The 19,237-nt window shown below is 36.0% G+C and overlaps 1 protein-coding gene and 1 long non-coding RNA gene across 2 annotated transcripts; both read left to right on the forward strand.

The window, feature by feature from the left end:
- Positions 1–10,374: 10,374 nt before the first annotated feature.
- On the forward strand, positions 10,375–12,429 carry LOC147486695 (uncharacterized). The gene is made up of 4 exons (XM_086573820.1): positions 10,375–10,622; positions 10,673–11,412; positions 11,482–11,513; positions 11,773–12,429. The coding sequence occupies exons 1-4, from the start codon at positions 10,375–10,377 to the stop codon at positions 12,427–12,429; spliced, it is 1,677 nt and encodes a 558-aa protein (XP_086429946.1).
- Positions 12,430–15,557: 3,128 nt separating this feature from the next.
- LOC147486696 (uncharacterized) lies at positions 15,558–19,237 on the forward strand. The gene is made up of 4 exons (XR_015202100.1): positions 15,558–15,741; positions 17,715–17,810; positions 18,231–18,271; positions 18,842–19,237. It is a non-coding gene; the product is annotated as an uncharacterized LOC147486696 (long non-coding RNA).

Genomic DNA, 19,237 nt, shown 5'->3' on the forward strand with positions numbered 1-19,237 from the left:
GCGATATAAATTCGGTGGTAAATATTTTACTGCCCCTGGAGTAGCGTACGTAAAAGTATCTGACGAAATTTTAATACGTTCGATGACGTTGAGATTTGTACGATGTGATCTAAATTAGAATCAGAAAAGGTTGTATTTTTAGTACTTTTAGTTTTTCTAGTTGGGCCCACGTGAAAGGTCAGGATTAGCTTTTTTTGGAGTCAAAAGTTAATGGGGGCTGGGGCTCAGACTCGAATTTGGTGAACCAGTTTGGTTAGCTTTTAGTAAATTTATCTCTTTTGATTAGAGAGTATAATGTGCAAGTACAAATGCCGAAAATCACGCTTTAACACAGAGTACGTGTGCAACTGTGCAAGTACGCACACTAGCTTCCATTACCAATTTAAGGGACTATTGAGTCTATGACTCTAAAACTATAAAGTGAGTGTATATCACTTTTTAGTTTTGGAATCACTTGTTTTTAGCTTAAAATGAGATGGAATTGAATAATGAGGCACTGAAGCAGTGTATTATTGAATTCTTATTTCATGAGTTCAGTTATTCATAACCAATTCTCTGAATACGCCATATTTTCTTGGGCATAGGTCCTTTTTTTTTCTTGATTTCCAAATTTCCAAAGAAGTGCCTTTTTCCAACAAAAAAGTGGGGTTATTTAGGTTTTGGACCAATTATTAATTGGATAATTTGTGTTTGGTTACCAATTGATCGTTTATTTGCATTTGGGCCAATATTGGCGGTGATCCATCCATATTTTACAAATTGACACATTTACCATTGCACGTGTACTAAACGTGATTCAAATCAATGGGCAGAGATTAATGCTATTTTCAAATCAACAACCACTATGACTATTGGTCCCGCCCGTTTATTTGTAACACGTGTCATAATCGCTCCCATTCAAAAATCTTAACACTACGTTGGAACCGATTTCATAATGAATAAATGGATGAACCAAATCCATAAATCAAACAAAAAAAAATAATAATAAATCACTAATCATCGGTTTAACTGTCTACCGATCAAACGTAACCCATAACCAAACTTAAATAAGCTCCTGAAGAAAGCCGGTGTAGTCACATCAGCCGATAAAAATAAGAAAAGGTCAAAGAAAAATGTGGAGCCGTACAAAATCTACATATTTAGGGTTCTCAAACAGGTCCACCCTGATATTGGTTTCTCCAGCAAGACCATGAGTATCATGAATGGTTTCACCAACGACATATTTGAGAAGCGCTCGTTACAACAAGAAACCCACCATCACTTCTCGGGAGATTCAGACTGTTGGTCGTCTCATTATTCCTGGTGGATTGACCAAGCATGTCGTTTTTTTAGGCACCAAGGCGGTTACCAAATTCACTAACTCTTATGACGTTAGTTTTACGGTTTGGTCAAAAGTTTAATTTTGTTATGTTAGGGTGGTACTGATGAAGTGAGGCAATAGTGGTGATGTAAGTTTATTTTGAATTGATGAATGAAATATTAGAATTTGTATAAAAATCTTTGTTTGATTTTGTTTCAATTGCCTTATTTGTTGTGTTACTATTATCTTCCAATCAAATCGATCTCAATTGGTTTTGGGTACTTTAGGCTCTTTATTGTTCGCATCAGTTTAAGTATCCAAATGTTAAATTAGTTCACATCATTTCATATCTATGTATGATTTTTTTTAATTTGTACTCTATAATTTATTTGTTTTGTACTAATAGAACTTGTGATGGCAGTGATTGATGGGCTACTACTTCATCATATTTTTAACTTGAATCATTGAAAAAATGGATAGTAATTTGTTTGTTGATGTTTAGGCCATGTTTCATTTTCATTTCTTTTAATGTTTAATTTAGGCCGTTGGATCAAATCTAAGATTTGATCATTATTTGCTCACCTTAAAAATTCACGCAATAGACGCGTGCAAGGGTGTTTTAGTTATTATACAAAAATTGTTTTTAAGACCAACGATGAAATTACGGTCAATGCAAAGTCAATACAGTCAATTGTCAATTTTAGCCCAAACACATGTAAACGATCAATTGGTGACCAATCGCAAAATTATTCAATTAATAATGGGCTTAAAATGCTAAATCACCCAAAAAAGTGTCGTCAATCCTCTATCCCCCTATCTGTTCATACTTGTCTCAGAAGCTCTATCAAGGTTAATATATCAAGCGGAGGTGAACAAAGATGTCAGTGGGATCAAAGTAAGAAGGGGGTCACCACCAATAAATCATTTACTATATGCTGATGACTTAATTTTGTTTAGCAAAGCAACTTTGAATGAAGCAGATAAGATGAGTAAAGTTTTGGAGGAGTACTGCCAGGCTACAGGTCAGAAGATAAGTTATTTTAAATCAAACGCTTATTTTAGTAATAATGTACATCATAGGCATCAAAAAATGCTTATGAAAATTTGGGGGATAAGGAAGTTTAATGAAAGAGAGAAATACTTGGGTGTTCCTGTGGTGATTATAAAAAAAAGGAGTGAAAGCTTTGATTATTTACTGGATAGCCTACAGAAGAAGATAGCGGGTTGGAAGTCTAAGGTTTTGTCACAAGCAGTTAGAACGGTTTTAGCGAAAGCAGTGGGGCAATCGACGCCAATTTATACTATGGAAACCTATTTACTTCCAGTTAGAGTAACAGACAAGACAAACAAGATTAATAGAGATTTTTGGTGGCATGAAATTGAGACTTCAAAAGCAGTACATACCATGAGCTGGAATAAATTGTGTAAGTCTAAAGCTACAGGAGGACTTGGGTTCAGAAAAGCAAGAGAGATGAATTTAGCTATGTTGGGGAAGCATTGTTGGAAGCTGATAAGAGATAATACATCGGAGTGGGTAAGAACTTTTAAAAGTATTTATAAATGGGACGGTATGGAGGACTTGACGACAAAGAAAGATAAATATCCTTGTTCGTACTTTTGGCAAGGAGTGAAAAAGGCTATGGAGGGTGTAAAGGAAGGTTTATCTTGGAAAGTGGGGGATAGAAAAAATATTTCTCTACTTACAACTCCTTGGGTTACCTTTCAAAATAAACCTGTACTTCTGAAAAATTATTTATTCCCTGTTTTGAACCCATCAATGCTTGATAGTGTTAGAGTTGATCATGTTATTTTACTTGAGAATCCTAGCTGGAACCAAAATAGATTAGGGGAATTGTTAGTTCCCTAATGTTATTGTTGACACCATTTTAATAGAAGAGTTGAAGGATGAGACAAAAGATAAAATTATCTGGAGAGATAGCATCAAGGGTAAACTAACAGTGAAAACAACTTATGAGATGTTGACAAAGAAATCTGAAACAGGAGAAGGTTCTAAAACAAATTTCAAGACTATAGAAGGGATTTGGAAATTGAAGACGGATGCGGCTATACAACTGTCACTAGTAGAAAAAAGACTTTTTGTGACTGTTTTAAAATGTTATTTGTGACTGTTTTGTTCAAAATGGTTACAAATGATAGAAAAGGGTTTTTGTAACTGTTTTAAAAAGTTTTTAGTGACGTGCATTTTCGAAACGGTCACAAATGATTTTTTCTAAAGAAGGTGTATATGTGTGGAGAACTATTTATGACTATTTTACTAAAATAGTTACACATTGACTGTTTGACCCAGCATTTGACCTAACTAGTAACTCCACTAAAAAACAACTAATTTCGAAACACACACAACTATTCACTTTCACGGTCTGACCTCTGTCTCCTACTAACTTTGGATTCGAAAACTTTTGTTGTGTCATAAAATGTTGTGAATTTGTAATTTCACTATGACAATTTTTTGTTTCAAGCAAGTGGAGACAGCGGAACATCTTTTCATGGACTGTGAGAATGTAAAAGCTTTATGGTTTGGGTCAATATTAGGCCTGGGGCAGGAAAACTTTGCTATACGGGATATTAGAGAATGGATAGCTGAGATAATTAAATGGTGTAGAGATAAGGATAATGAACAAACTCAATTTGTAGGTTATTATAGTTTGTGGTTATTGTATGAAATATAGAATAGCATAAATAAACTTCGGTTTGAATGTGAGAGTACAAAATCTTATAATATTTAGGGTTAACTAGCATTACCCCCACCCCACCCTCACCTAGATGGGGAAATTAGGGGGGGGGGTCGCTAACCCTAATATTTATCACAAGACTATGAGGCAAACTTGCATCAATGTAGAAGCTCACAAGACAAAGGAAATCAATGCACAAAAGATTCATTTGCAATGTGATGATATTTGTTTTAGTAACTTGATTGCAAATAGTGATAAGATAACTAGTATGAAGATCTATTTTGATGGGGCATATGATAGGATCACAAAGAGAGGAGCATAAGCAGCGGTTTGTAAAGATAATGAAGGACAAGTTCTTGGAGCAATGTACAAAAAGTTTAGAGCTGATGATCCTTAGCAGGCAGAAATGGTTGGAGCAGAGATTGCAGGAGTATTCTTGGATAGATTGTAGCTAGCGCAAGTGGTGGTGCTTGGAGACAACAAGAACCTAATGAAGCAGTTGCAGATGGACAAAACTCAAGGTGACTGGAATAGAATTGATTTCCTATAGAAGATCAAGCTTTTGTTTATGTTTTGTACTGTTAATTATCACTATAAGGTTTTTTTTTTGGGTTGCTAGGAAAGACAATTGGGAGGCCCATGATTTAGGACAATAGGCTCTTAAGTATGCTTCATTTAGACCTCGCCCTTGTTGGGTCTTTAACTATGTAATTAATTTGTTTTCAGTTTAATGTGATGTAATGATAGGATCCCGATCTTGATCGGAAAAAAAAAAAAAAAAAAAAAAAAAAAAAGTCTATAAGTAGGAATGCAAAATAATTTTGGGGTACTTTTTAGCATTTCTTAAAGTTTTTCAATTTGATTAGCCCAATGATAGCTTGATTGAAACAAACATCATCAAGGTCCCAAATATAACATGTTGAGTAGCCAAGGCCCTGATTTTTTGCGAGAATTATCTTGAAGCTATGGAGATAATTATACCAACATTCCTATAATTATAAAAACTTTAACTACGGTAAACCCCTTCTTTTTTCTTTCATGGGGACCCTTTTAGGGGCGATGGGTTTTGAAATAACATAAGTTGCTTAGGGTTGATCTAGTGCTCCTTTTCTTTCCTAGAATAGTAAAAACGATTAGGCAAAAGCTTCCTATCTACAAACTTTTATGTTTCTTTCTCACTATTGGTAAAATCCTCCATTGTTAACAATGTGAGTTTATAGTGGAAGCAAACATGAATTCTTCTCTAACAAATGCCCAAGATTTTCCGCCTCTCATTAATGATAGAGAAAGAGGACAAAGCTCCGTTGAAACGAAACCACCAGTTGTTCGAGTAGAAGCTTGTGAGGCCGCAACAAATCATTGCAACTCTTGGAGTTCGCTGTTCAACAAAGGCAAAGCTGTCACCTTTAACCTTTTGAAAAAACACAGTCCATAGATTATTAATAGTGTTAACATTATCCCAAAGGAAATCATTGAAAATGGAGTTAGTATGTGGGAAAACTATCTAGTGGGTTTTTTTTCTGGAACAACGTATGTATTTCCCGTATGTGAAACAATATCTGACAAAGAAATGGAGACTCAAATGGGACTTTGATATGATAGTAGACTCAGATCTGTTTTATTTTAAGTTCACAAATGCGGAGGACAAATTGTTTGTCATGGAGGCAGGTCCTGTGTACATAGTTTGAAACTGTTTTATAGTTACGCCATGGTCTCAGGATGTGGAGCGAAAGGCGGAAAACAATCAAAGGTATTTTGATATGGGTCAACCTCTTCGATGTTCCAAAAGAATTATGGTCGGAGGAGGGTTTAGGTGTGGTGGATAGTAGTTTGGGAAAACCTCTGCTCATGGATGAGGTCATTACATCAAGACGAAGGATTGCGTTTGCTAGAGTATGTGTTGAAATAGAGATATCCTCAGAGCTACCAAAGGTTTTTGAGATAGAAATAGACAAAGGCGATGTCAGAACTGTTAGGGTGGAATATTTATGGGTTCCTAAGAAGTGCGACAGCTACAAGGCATTTGGCCATCTCACATACAAATGCTACAGAGTTTTAAGGAATACACAGACACCTACAACTACCGCGGATCGATCGAGAAATATCCGGGTTCCGGAGGAGAAGAGTATTGGCAAAGAGATGAAGTAATAATAAAAACGAAATCCGGTAATAACGAAACCAGAGATGAGGAAATAGCGAATCTGGATGGCGATAATCCTGAGCTGAGAATTGATATGGAAATCCCAACTCAAACAAGCATAGGGCAGGAGGAGAATAGGGGATCTATGGATAGCAGTCCTAGGATTGAAGTGGGAGGAAGGGATGGTACTCTAGTGGTTAGTAACTAACCACTTGAGGTAGAAGGGGAGCAGGTTGAAGGGGATGAAAGTTTTGAAGCAGCGGATTTATCGCTAGTGTCTTATGCAGAAGCTGTGGAGCGTGGTACTTTGTCAGCAGTACCAATTTTGTTGTCCGAATTCGAGGAGGCGCAGTTTGGGTTTGATAGCTTACCAGAAGAAATCAGGGAAGGGGATTCATCTGATGATGCTGTGTCTGTGGAGGAGACTCCATATTTCAGTGACAGAACAGAAGGGATATTGGCTATTATGGATACCCCTAGACAACAAAAGGAGATCCCTATTGCTCAGGAATTAGAAAGCAGGGGAGATAAGGAGATGGCAAGCAACGAAAAACAAAGTAAAAAACAAAATTTAGGCAATAGTAAAAAGAACAAGCATGGGAAGAGGAGTAGGGGTAGGCCTAAGGGCTCAAAAAATAAGAAATATTAATCGATAATAGCGTCAATAAGTGTGTGGAACGTGAGAGGTACAAATGACCTTCACAAAGCTGCGGAGATTAATAAGGTTCGAGTAGATAAGAAGATTAGTATTTTTGGGTTGTTGGAAATGAAGGTTAAAGAGCATAAGAGTGATTCCATTAGAAATATTTGTTGTCCTCAATGGAAAAGCGTTGATAACTATGCTTAGAGTCCAACTGGCATAATATGGGTATGTTGGGAGCCGCGAGTGGTGTATGTTCAAAAACTGAAGGAGTCAGATCAGTTTATCCACTACAAGGTGAAGTTTATGCCGAGTAATGAAGTCTTTTGTCTAACAGTGGTGTATGCAAGTAACAGTGCCAAAGAGAGATTGGGTTTGTGGGTTGACCTTATCAGACTAAGTAGAACTGTTAAGGGCCCATGGTGCGTGGCAGGGGATTTTAATAAAATTTTATGAATCAAATGAGAGAGTAGGAGGTGACCCTATGCATCCTAGAGAAGCGTATAATTTTAGCCTCTGCTTGCAGAATACAGAGATTGTCTGATATAAACGTCATTGGCTTATTTTTCACTTGGTGGAATAAATCAGTGAGCATCGGAAGCATTATGTCAAGGATTGATAGATGTTTAGTGAATAAAGCATGGTACACTGCCTATCCTTATTCCTTTGTTGAGTTCCTACCTTACGACATATCTGATCACTCTCCAATGCTCTTGAGCTGAAGTGACTATACGAGGAAAGCTCCCCCGTTTAGGTTTTGTAATTACTGGGCCTTACAAGGCGAGTTTAAATGCATTTTGGAAGAAGTGTGGAAAACGACCATCTATAACAATCCCATGTATGTTTTGGTTGAGAAACTAAAGAGGCTGAAACAGAAGGCCAAACCATGGGCTAGAGCAAACTTCTCCTACCTTTACGAAAGAGTGGAAGCTGCTAAGCAAGAACTGCATGATGCACAAAGTTTACTTCAGAGTAGTCCATGGAATACAATATTATTGGGGGATCGAGAAAGGTTCTGCATGGATAGATACAACATTTTAGCGAGAGCTGAAGCTATGGACATGGCACAAAAGAGCGAAGGCATGTGGACGAAGGATGGGGATAAGTGTACGAAATACTTTTTCAGCTGTATAAAGGAAAAGGTATCATGAAGAGGTATATAGGCTCTGGCAAATGAACATGGACTCACTTTCAAAGGGCAGAATGAAGTAGCGAAGACAATAGTAGAGTATTATACCCAACTTCCAGGTACAAATGCAATGTCAGTGAGTGATGCAGAGTTCTTCCTAAACCTGAAGATAAGGAATGGCATCTCGGAACCTATTGATATTCACCTTTTTTACGTTAGAGAATTAAATCGCTTCTTATGCGAAAGTGCGAATTCAAAGATTTTCCTTACTCACGATCTTCGTGTTCATATAGTTTGGAGTAAAGATTCGAACCAACCTAAATCTTAGGACAAACTACAACTTGGTTGTTTTACTCTTTAGGGAACTAGTGAGTAAGTTTAAATATGATTATATTAATGATAAATACTTGGTTTCTTTACTACAAAAAATTAAAAACATTAAGTTACAAAAATCAGGCAACTAATACACAATACAATTTTACTAAAAGCAAAGGTGGAGAGTTAATCCTCCTCATGTGAAGATAACTTTTGTTGTTTGATTTTAATAAGTTCATTTTATTCTTCCTAGAACTCATAGACAAGTCCTAATAAAAGAAAACTTGGTCCCTAACATGTATGGCTCATCTCTAAGCTCATACATGCTAGCATGTGGAACCAAGGCAATGACTTATCTCTAAGCTCATCACTTTGATCCCTAACTAGACACTACACCAACTATTATTTTGGGATATGATGTAGGTCTAGTTGTTCTTCCTAGACAACTTACCAAACCAAACAACAAAGATTATATTTTCTCTCACATGAGTTTTATTAACTCCCCAAAAGGGAAGTTAGCTCATGATCCTTGGGATAAATGATTACAAGTGTAGAATGTAACAAAGAGAGAGAGAGAGAGAGACAGAAGAAGAAAACTAACTATCTAAACTCACTTGCTTTTTATTTATTTTCCACTAGAAGAAAACCAAAGTTTCCTCCATTAAAACTATTACAAACTTTTTCTTACCAAAATAAAAACTAAATAAAAATCTAAGACTAAGGAACTAAAATAATACAAGGTAAGAAAAAGAAGTCAAGGGAATAAATGGAGTGTCCCCCCCTTGTTTTATTTTCTTCTCCATTTGAGAGAAATCTCATTTTCTCCCACGTGAAACATCAAACCAAAAGGATTACAAGTGTAGAATGTAACAAAAAGAGAGAGAGAGAGAGAAGAAGAAAACTAACTATCTAAACTCACTTGCTTTTGATTTATTTTCCACTAGAAGAAAACCAAAGTTTCCTCCATTAAAACTATTATAAGTTTTTTCTTACCAAAATAAAAACTAAATAAAAATCTAAGACTAAGGAACTAAAATAATACAAGGTAAGAAAAATAAGTCAAGGGAGTAAATGGAGTGTCCCCTTTTTTTTGTTTTCTTTTCCATTTGAGAGAAATCTCATTTCCTCCCACGTGAAACATCAAACCACATTTACTTCATTTTTATCCACCACATTAAAACAAAGTGACACCTTGCCTTTTTTTTCACTATTAACACATAATCTAATTAATTACATGCAAGGTGTCAATTTTGCACCAATAATTTGTCATTTTTGTCTTGACATGCTCCATGATTGATGACCCATCCAACTTACGGGCCCGCATAGTGGGTCCATGTGCAGTCCAGTGGCGGTTCGATCTTTGGGCAATTTTACAACTTTCCACCTATGCGTAGAGTTCATCGCCCTGATTGTCTGAGCAGCTCACTTGTCGCATTCGAGTCCTGGTTCAAGAAGTAGGAGCTTCGGAAGTTTGATGTTTCTGTGCGGATTTGGAAGAATTCATATATACGGTTCCCCGTGCTTTATCGCAGGTTTAATCCATATTCCCATATTTACTGCGAATACCTGCAAAAGTATGAAAACATATTTATTTCATGATTATTAAATACATAATTAACCAAATTTATATGTCTCAATAGGGTTTCATAATACACTTTTGGGTGCTTATCACCTATGGCAAGAAATCTGGAGGCAGAGATCACCGATGAAGAGGTCAAAGTAACGCTTTTTGATATGGATGATAATAAAGTGCTTGGGACTGACGGTTTCAATCCTTTTTTCTTTAAGGACAGCTGAGAAACAATGGGGAAAGATTTCACTAGAGCAGTAAAGAATTTTTTCAGCAGTAACAAGCTTCCAAGGGCGGTAAATTCAACTTTTCTTTGTTTCATTCCAAAAGTTGAAAACCCTACTAAGGTGGAAGATTTCAGACCTATATCATTGTGCAACACTATTTATAAGTGTGTTACAAAGGTTATCACCAACAGGCTTAAGATATGCATCAATGATCTAGTTCATCTAAATCAATCTGCATTCATACCAGATAGATACATTCAAGACAATATACTCTTATCACATGAGTTATTGAGAGGGTATGAATGAAAACATGGAACTCCTACGTGTTCAGTGAAGCTTGATATTAGGAAGGCATATGATATGGTCAACTGGGAGACTATAGAGTTCATGATGGAGATATTTGGTTTTCCAAAGAAACTTAGGAAGTGGATAAAATTGTGTATAAGCTCTCCTGCTTTCTTCGTATTAGTAAATGGGGCCCCAGAGGGCTTTTTCCAGGGAAAAAGAGGATTGAGGCAGGGGGATCCAATATCTTTATACCTGCTTGTGCTTGTCATGGAAATACTTGAAAGTATTGTGAAAGAGAAACTAGAAGCAAGGCAGATCAAGTACCATTCCAAATGCAAAAAAACCAGACTGTCCCATCTTGCATTTGCAGACGATGTCTTGTTCTTTTGTCGAGGGGAAGCGGAGTCTATCAGAAACCTAAAAGAATATATAGAGGTGCAGTGTTTGGGCAAGCAACTGGGCTGCAGATTAATAAACAGAAGACTACTCGGATGACAGACTCCATTAGTGTTTATGAGGCTCAAGTGCTGGCAACAATCTTGGAAGTTGAGTTGGTTAGACCCCCGATCAGATACTTGGGTTTGCCTCTCTTTGCAGGTAGACTTGGGATCAAAGAGTGCCAACCACTGGTGGATAGGGTTAAAGCCAAGATTAAGGATTGGAAAGCTAGAATGTTGTCACACGCAGGAAGACTTCAACTTATTTTATCCGTTCTCACTGTTATGCCCATATATTGGTACAGAATCATCATTATACCAAAGACAGTGATTGAGCAAATAGAAAAAGTGTGTGCTCGGTTTTTATGGAGCGGAGTTGAACTCAAACAATGCTATCATCAAGCTAGTTTCTCCACCTTATGCAAGATAAAGGAAGAAGGTGGGTTGGGTATCATGAATATGGGATTGTGGAACAAAGGGGCATACTGCGGCCTAGTGTACAGGATATCGGCTATGGAAGAAAGTGTGTGGGTTAAGTGGGTTTGGAGCAATCTGATCCAACATAAGTTCTTTTGGACTATGGAGGTTCCAAGTGACTGTGCTTGGGCATGGAGAAGTATCCTCAAGAGTAGAAAAGAAGTACAGCAGTTTGTTCTCTACAGTATTGCAAATGGTGAGTCCACTCTTCCATGACATGATATTTGGTGTCCACTTAGTCCATTGATACATAATGTTCAAGCAGTAGCAGAGTTACACTTGCCTTTGGATGCTAAGGTAAGCCTTGATTGGGGATGGAAGCTGGAACAGTATAGTGGGCGATATACAAAGCAACAATCTAAAGGAAGCCATATTGAGTATTCATATCAACTCTCATTTGTTGGAGGATAGAGTCATTTGGGTGCCGCATCCTAGTGGTAGATTCACAGCCAGCAGTACATATAGAGTTTTGGCTCTAGCAAGACCGACAGTTCGATGGCAGAGATTGGTCTGGGGCAAACTAGTGATCCCGAGACACTCCTTTACTTGTTGGCAGCTGTTCTCGAACAGCTTGCCCACGCAGGATCAACTAGTCCAAAAGAAAATTCTGAATCACTCTGCTTGTTGTCTATGTGACCAAAGCCAGGAAAACTCCAATCATCTCTTTTTTGAATGTGGATATTTACGAGTAATCATTGAAGGAATCAAAGCAGCTTTGGGCATTATGTCGGACACAAGATCGTCAAATAGGGAGTGGTCTTCGCTATTGAAGATCTGTAAAAGAAAAGCAACGATCGGTGAGGTATATAAAGCTTTTATTTGTGCTGCAGTGGATGCGATATGGAAAGAGAGGAATGCTATAAGGTTCAAGAGCTACTCAAAGCCTGCACCAGTGGTCTTGGGGAGAATTATGAGGGAGATGAGGACCTATATCCAACTTCAAGTCAATGCAATGCCAAATACAACTGAGAGTCGAGTACTCTGTCAGAGAATATGCATCCAAATTCAGTTTAAGCCTTTAGAAAGGAAGTGGTGTAGATGGCATACTCTGGCAGAACCAAGGATAAAATTGAATACTGATAGGGCTTTAACACCACTAGGAACAGGGCATGGAGGGTTGATCAGAGATAGTAATGGCGCAGTGATTGAAGCTTTCACAGGCTCTGGGGGATGCAATTGGTCATTTTTCAAGAACTCAAAGCTATCGAAATAGGTATGATAAGATGTCGTGCATTAGAGGTTCAAGAAGTGGAAATCGAGTCAGACTCTCTCTGGGCGACTCAAATAATTAAGAGAGTTGTTGAAATACCTTGGTATTGTCTGAACATTGTTACTCATATCCAAGAGCTGGCAACCAATTTTGTTTTTTGTTCTGTTTCTCATGTATACAAAGAGTGCAATAAATCTACTGACTTGCTAGTAGGTTTAAGCATCTCTAATTGTACTAGTTGCGTGCATCATGGTAATCCTCTAAGTAGAGAGCTCCATATACTAGTAGAGGATGATGCAATGGGAAAAATGTATGAGCGAGTTTGATTAATATAGGTGGGGGTCTGCCTAACCCTAACTTATTTATTTCAAAAAAAAAAAAAAAAAGCATTCAGATAGATTTGAAAATTTTAACCTCACGAAAATATGTTCACCACGGCAGTGGCAAGACTGTCCTTAGCAAACATGACCGCTTAATTACATGACGCTCATTGGATACATAAATTCGTTCTACATTTTACATTGGACACTATTATTTCCATTCTCATTTTACTAATAAACATTAGACACGATTTTGGTGACCGTTCATGTATTTCTCTCCATTTAGTATGAAACAATCATGATGTAGGAATTGTAAAAATTTGCGATATTTAGTCGAATTTTGCATTCTCTTTTTTCATACATACTATAATAAATCAATATTAATAAAGAGAAACTGGTTTGTATGGGTATGAGATTGCTGAAAAGGATTTGTAAGGCAGTGAACTGGGGAAAGATACTAGAAGGGTTTTGAATGAAGGAAACATGGGTCAGAAGATACATATAAGGAAGCTGATGAGACAGAAAGAGACATGGGACATCTATTATAATAAAATACAATGGCAAGACAAAGAGAGATCGGGATCGCGTGGGGATCTGAGTTAGATTGGGGCAGATGTACGATCTAGAACATTTTGAAACTCCTATTCAATGCCATTTAAAAGTATTAATGACATTTATTAAGTGCTTTTAAGGATTGTATTAAAAAAAGTTAATCAATTACTAAAAAAATACAGCTATATTAATAGTTATATTTAAATTTCTACACCATTTAAGAAATTTTGAACGCGTCCATTTCCACCATAATACAATGGAATTTTTTGGGTGGATGAATTGAATTGCTTTTGAAATCTAAAAGTTTTCCCTCAAACAATATATTTTGAACCCTCAATGCTCTCCATCTAATTACTATGGTCAGTTGGTGAGGTCAAGTTTAAAGCCCCAAAATTGTTCATCTCTCCCACTGCCTTCTCCAAAAATGGGTGGCCAAGATTGTATTAGGATTTAGGCCTAAGATATGATGGAGGATTCAAGTGAGATGAATGGCTTGGGCTTGGGCTTGGATAAGAGTAAAACATGTATTTTAGAAAAGAAACCCCGACGCCCAATTTTAAAGACCCGCGAACTTCTTGGGCAATTAAACTCTCTTTGTCGTAACTCCCTCTCTAATCTCTATTAACTTATTATTTATTGACTTGAAAACCGAAAACGCCTCTAATGGAGTCTCTTAACTCTCCCACTATAAATATAAGCCTCTACACAATCACTCTCATGTTTAGTGAGATATTCCATCTGTTCATGATTTCCAAAAAGTTACTTGCTGTAACCACCTCATGAAAGGTCTTCAAAAGGTACAATTCATGAAAAGTATTCCCTAAATTTAAGTAGTTCAATATTATGGGATTTGATATAATTATTGTGATTTTGTTTTATTTTCGTCCAAATTTCAGAATTTCTTTGGTACATAGCTCCTTCTAAATTCTAATAAGTTTCAAGATAGTACATAACTATAAATGTGAAAAAATGTGTTTTTCGTGTACACGCTTTCCATGATTGGTCCTTTCTATATTTTTTTGTTGTTCCAATTAAGTAGGAATTTCATTATTCCCTTTACCGAACAATTTCAGTTCTAATGGAGGAAAGGAGAGTTACATCAGGGAAGTCCTTGGATTGTACATCGAAGATTAAATCACTGTGGCAATTTGTCACCTCTATCCATTGCTTTTGGTATGCGTAGTGATGTTCTGGAAGAAACATAAGATTTTATGTTTGCACACGATTTTCTTGGGAACCTGGTGTACAGATAGATTTGGGTATTTTTGTTCCTACATTGCACATAACTTTTGGGCCGACATTTTAATATATTTTTTTGGGGTGCGTATTGGTTGTGATTCATGTGATTTTTATTATTTTTGTGGTTTGTGGGCCGAATGCCAAATATTTTTTCTTCCACTCTGCCATAATTTGATGTAGCACTACGTGAGAAAGAAATATGTTAAGAGAAGTTACCTAAATAGCTAGACAGGGGAGAGATAAGAACGACAAGAAGTAAAAGAGACATAAATGTATGTTTAATTATGAACAAAATTGGTAGAAAAAACACAAGAAATCAGTGGCCTTTTACTGAGGTTTGGTTGGAACTAGAAACTTAAGGAAAGAAAGAGTAAGGTAGAGAGAAATGAGAGATGGGCTAATTAGTTTGTGTTGAATACTAACACTTGTGCTTTCTCTCTTCTTGATTTGCAATCATTGTGGGTTAGCACTATGGTGTCTTTGAGTCCTTCCTTTGCTTTGATTAGTATCTATTTGATGAAATTGATCTTCAATTATTTATACAGACTTTGTGCAATCTGGACTATGATTCATCCTTTTATTACATGTCTTTCTAAAATATTACATATGGACAATTTTTCAAGCAACGACTCCGATGAAATTGCATCAATTTAGTTGCCTAACTAACTACTCTAACCAATTCTCTCTTTTTTTTTATATAAAAGTGTGTACTTTACTAATTGTATTTTTTTCCATTTTTTGTCGTATTATGCTATTTATTTTAGTACAAGTGCTACATTGTGTAGAAACTATTGATAAGCTTAAAGAGGTCATCCATTGTTGGTCAACTTATACTCTGGCGAGAACCATGCATTTGTGGATTGGATCTTAACACGTTGGGATTGAGTACAGTCAACATGTGTAGAAGGTGGACCACCGAGGTCACACTAGAAACTTCCATGGGTCCATTCACTATCGAAGTTGTACTACAAACATGCTCCAAGAACTTGTAGAAACTTCATTGAGCTATCTCAAGAGGTTATTACGACAATGTCAAATTCCACCGCATTATTGAGGATTTTGTTGTGCAAGGTGGAGATCCTACTGGTACAAGTCGTGGTGGCGAATCAATATATGGTTAGAAATTTGAAGATGAGATAAAACCCGAGTTGAAACATATTGGTGCTGGTATTCTCTCCATGGCAAATAATTTATATCCACCCAGGTTTGATATTAAATAGAGTTTTTGTTGTATTGTTTTGCCATGTCAATTTTGAATATGTAGTTTGCGATTTTGTTCCTATCGTTTGTCGAGGTATCTCGCTTACATCACATGAAATTTTATTAGACCGTGCATGTTTGAATTTATCTATTAAGAATATCTTTATCATCATTGTTCAAATAGTGATAGTGACGACTTATTTTACATCACTATCCATAAGCAATTATTTGATCTAGCTAAAAAAATTAGTACATGCTAATTTTCAGAGTAGTTATGAATGTTGATGGTGTAGGTGACTGAGTAGAAGACAATATGAATTGGGAATGAGTTTATAGTGTTAGCTTGAAAAGTAGCATTATCAAGGATAATAAATTCAAAACACACGTTACAAGCCCTTGCATAGTTACTAAACCACTAATTTTCTGTTTCTTTTATTTTTTCTTTTTGAAAGGACTAAACTCGGTAGATTTTTAATGTTTCGTTGGCATGAATTGGACTATATACTTTCGTTTCTTACTGTACTTTATTTGAGTTGAAGCACATCTTATCCCACTTCATCAGTTCTCATGGATCTCAGATTTCTTTGGGGTGAAGTGTCATACTTGCTCATTTTAAGTTACGGTTTCTTAATTATGTTTTTTTTTTTTTTTTTTTTTTTAGTATTTTTCTAAACTTTGGTTTTTTCTAAACAAGGTATACTACTCATGAAAAAATTACATACTATATAGCCTTTACTTTACCAAAAGATTTGGAAAAAAAGCAAAAGTGAAAGATGACATTAATTTTAGATGTTCCTCCTTAATTTATTGCTTTGACTTCATATATTTAGGAAAGAGCCGTGAAAAAGAACACAAAACACAAGAAGTTGGTTGAGTGAGCCTTAAAACGAGACAAGAAGCATTGTAAGAAAACATAGGCTTCTAGGTTTTATTTTATTCCATAGAAATGGTATGGGCATCCTATTTCTAATTTTAATTGTTCCAATCACACGTAGACTCAAAGTCTTGCAACCGGCAGTTGTTTGATCCTTACATAGACTTTGTTATGTTTCATATTTATTTTTCTTTTTCCAAAGATGCTTAAGACTATACTTTCCATGGTTTGTCGTGTTGTTTCTACATGGGTCAGATTTTCTTAATTATATCTGTTTGCAAAATAGTATGGTTTGAACTAAAAAAACTATGTCACACGTAGACTCAAAGTCTTGCAACCGGCAGTTGTTTGATCCTTACATAGACTTTGTTATGTTTCATATTTATTTTTCTTTTCCAAAGATGCTTAAGACTATACTTTCCATGGTTTGTCGTGTTGTTTCTACATGGGTCGATTTTCTTAATTATATCCGTTTGCAAAATAGTATGGTTTGAACTAAAAAAACTATGCCCTTTAGGTTGCCATAGTATATAGTGGTCGTGTTTGCATACTGAATTGTGTATTCATGAGAGGCAAGTTGGTAGTTGAAAAGGTTGGCAAACATACAAGCGATACTACCTAAGCGGAGGCGGGCAACATAAAGCATGGGGTGGTAACCTTAAACCAATAATAGCTTAAACGGGGTGAGCAGGAAGATAATAAGAGAGGATTATTGTTGTACAAGGGATACTCGATCTCATCTCCTAATAATTGTAGTGGCCATTGTTTCATGTTTGAACCGGTTGGTCTCCGTAGGCAAATTGTTATCAAAAACACAATTTGGGGAGCCTAGAGCACCAGGCATTCCCTTTCACCTTATAATATTGGATAGAAATACTCCTGTTCCTTATCTCAATATGTTATTTTCTAATATACATATAGCTTAGTGGGGTTGAGGCATTTGGGTGTCATTTATATTAGTTTGTTTATGCGGTTCATATATGGTTGAAGAATGAATTTGTTTATTCATAATATGACCAATTTTGTACTTCGTGTTTTTGTGGTTTAACATTTTTTTTGTGTGGATGTTCATTCTAAACTTTTGTTGAATCTTATACTTTCAGGTCCACATCTTTAAGAATAATAGTTTATGTATGTGCTTAAGATTACAATCGCAAAGTGTTCATGCATTGAGTGCTGACATACCGTGTCTGGTCGAGGTTAGCACCAACCTATTATTGATGAATAGGGTTATGATCCTAAATTAATTGCAAATATTTTGACTTTGTTTTTATATAGCATGTATCCAAGAAAATGGTAGGAAGTACTTTTGTTTTCTTTGTCAACACATTTTCAATTTTAATTGCATTGAGGGTCATCATATAAGCATAATAGTTTACCCCCGATTTAGTTAGAATTTGTTAAAATGGAAGAAGTAGTGGCTAGCATGGTAGGTGTTAATGATTCTTGCTAGGGTTTTTGAGTAGTAGAATATTATATGGACCAGGGCGATATAAGAAGCTAGCAATGGCAACATGTCTATAAAACCAGTTTTTGGTTTGGGAATGATTTGTGTGTATTCATTGTAGTCACTCTTCACTATTTGAAGTCAGACTTTTTATTTTCCTTTTTTTTTACAGGTATGTTTGTGACTTCCACAATAGTGGTTTCCAAGATAAAGGTCATTTTCTTTTCTTTATAGATTTTGAAATGGAATGAATATTTTTTTTATCGTATATGCTAACTAATTTGTTGAAAGGATTTCATTTTTGTGTTGTTGTCGTTACTCATCCTCCATTGTTGGATTAAATGGTTTCATGAGTGGTGTCATGTAGAACCAAAATTTTCAGAAGGTAGCGTAAATAGATTTTCACAATCCCCATACCTAATTTGGGACTAAATGTACACATATGCATCTCTTTTTCACAATACAATAAGAATCCCTAGGACTCTTCTCAAGAAAGCCGGGAAAAAATCTATGAATTATAGAATTCTTATGGTATTTGAAATCGATACAATTTTCGAATCAACTGGGAACCAAAAACAGTTATTGTAGTGCAGACTTTTTGAGATTTGACTAAGTTGATGGCTAGATCTGTTTTTATAAGTACTTTCAAATAGTGGAAATTTCACTAAGTTTGAGTCGACTTGATCGAGCTTAAAGTCGAAATGATGTTAAATTGCTCTTTTTTTCGATAATCCTAGATGAGAAATTTAGCATCCTAAAGTCTAACATTACTCTTTTCCACAGGACTGCAACACCTAGCTAATGCATATATTGGAATGGGTATTCACCCAGTTGCATCAAACGCGTCTCAATCAAGAATGCCCAAGAGAAATTAGTATAAGGTGTTTGCATTGGCTTGACAACAAGGTACCACCAACCTTATAGTCCATCGAATACAAGTGGATTGTGGAAATTGATGAACCTCCTAAAATGAATTTAGAAGTATAAGTAAAAGTTGGCATTTTTTGAAAGATCATCATTGAAGCTCCTTATGGGTGGTTGACCCTTCAATGGGTTTAACTTAATGCATATTTGGTTAATATTGTATTGTTGTGTATTTTATTTCATCAAAGTTTTTTACTTTTATCTGTACAAAGAGTAGACACATCTTTAATGAAGTTTATTGAAGGTGATATTTGG

Source organism: Coptis chinensis, chromosome 7 (genome assembly GCF_015680905.1).
Source record: "Coptis chinensis isolate HL-2020 chromosome 7, ASM1568090v1, whole genome shotgun sequence".
Classification (NCBI taxonomy): domain Eukaryota; kingdom Viridiplantae; phylum Streptophyta; class Magnoliopsida; order Ranunculales; family Ranunculaceae; genus Coptis; species Coptis chinensis.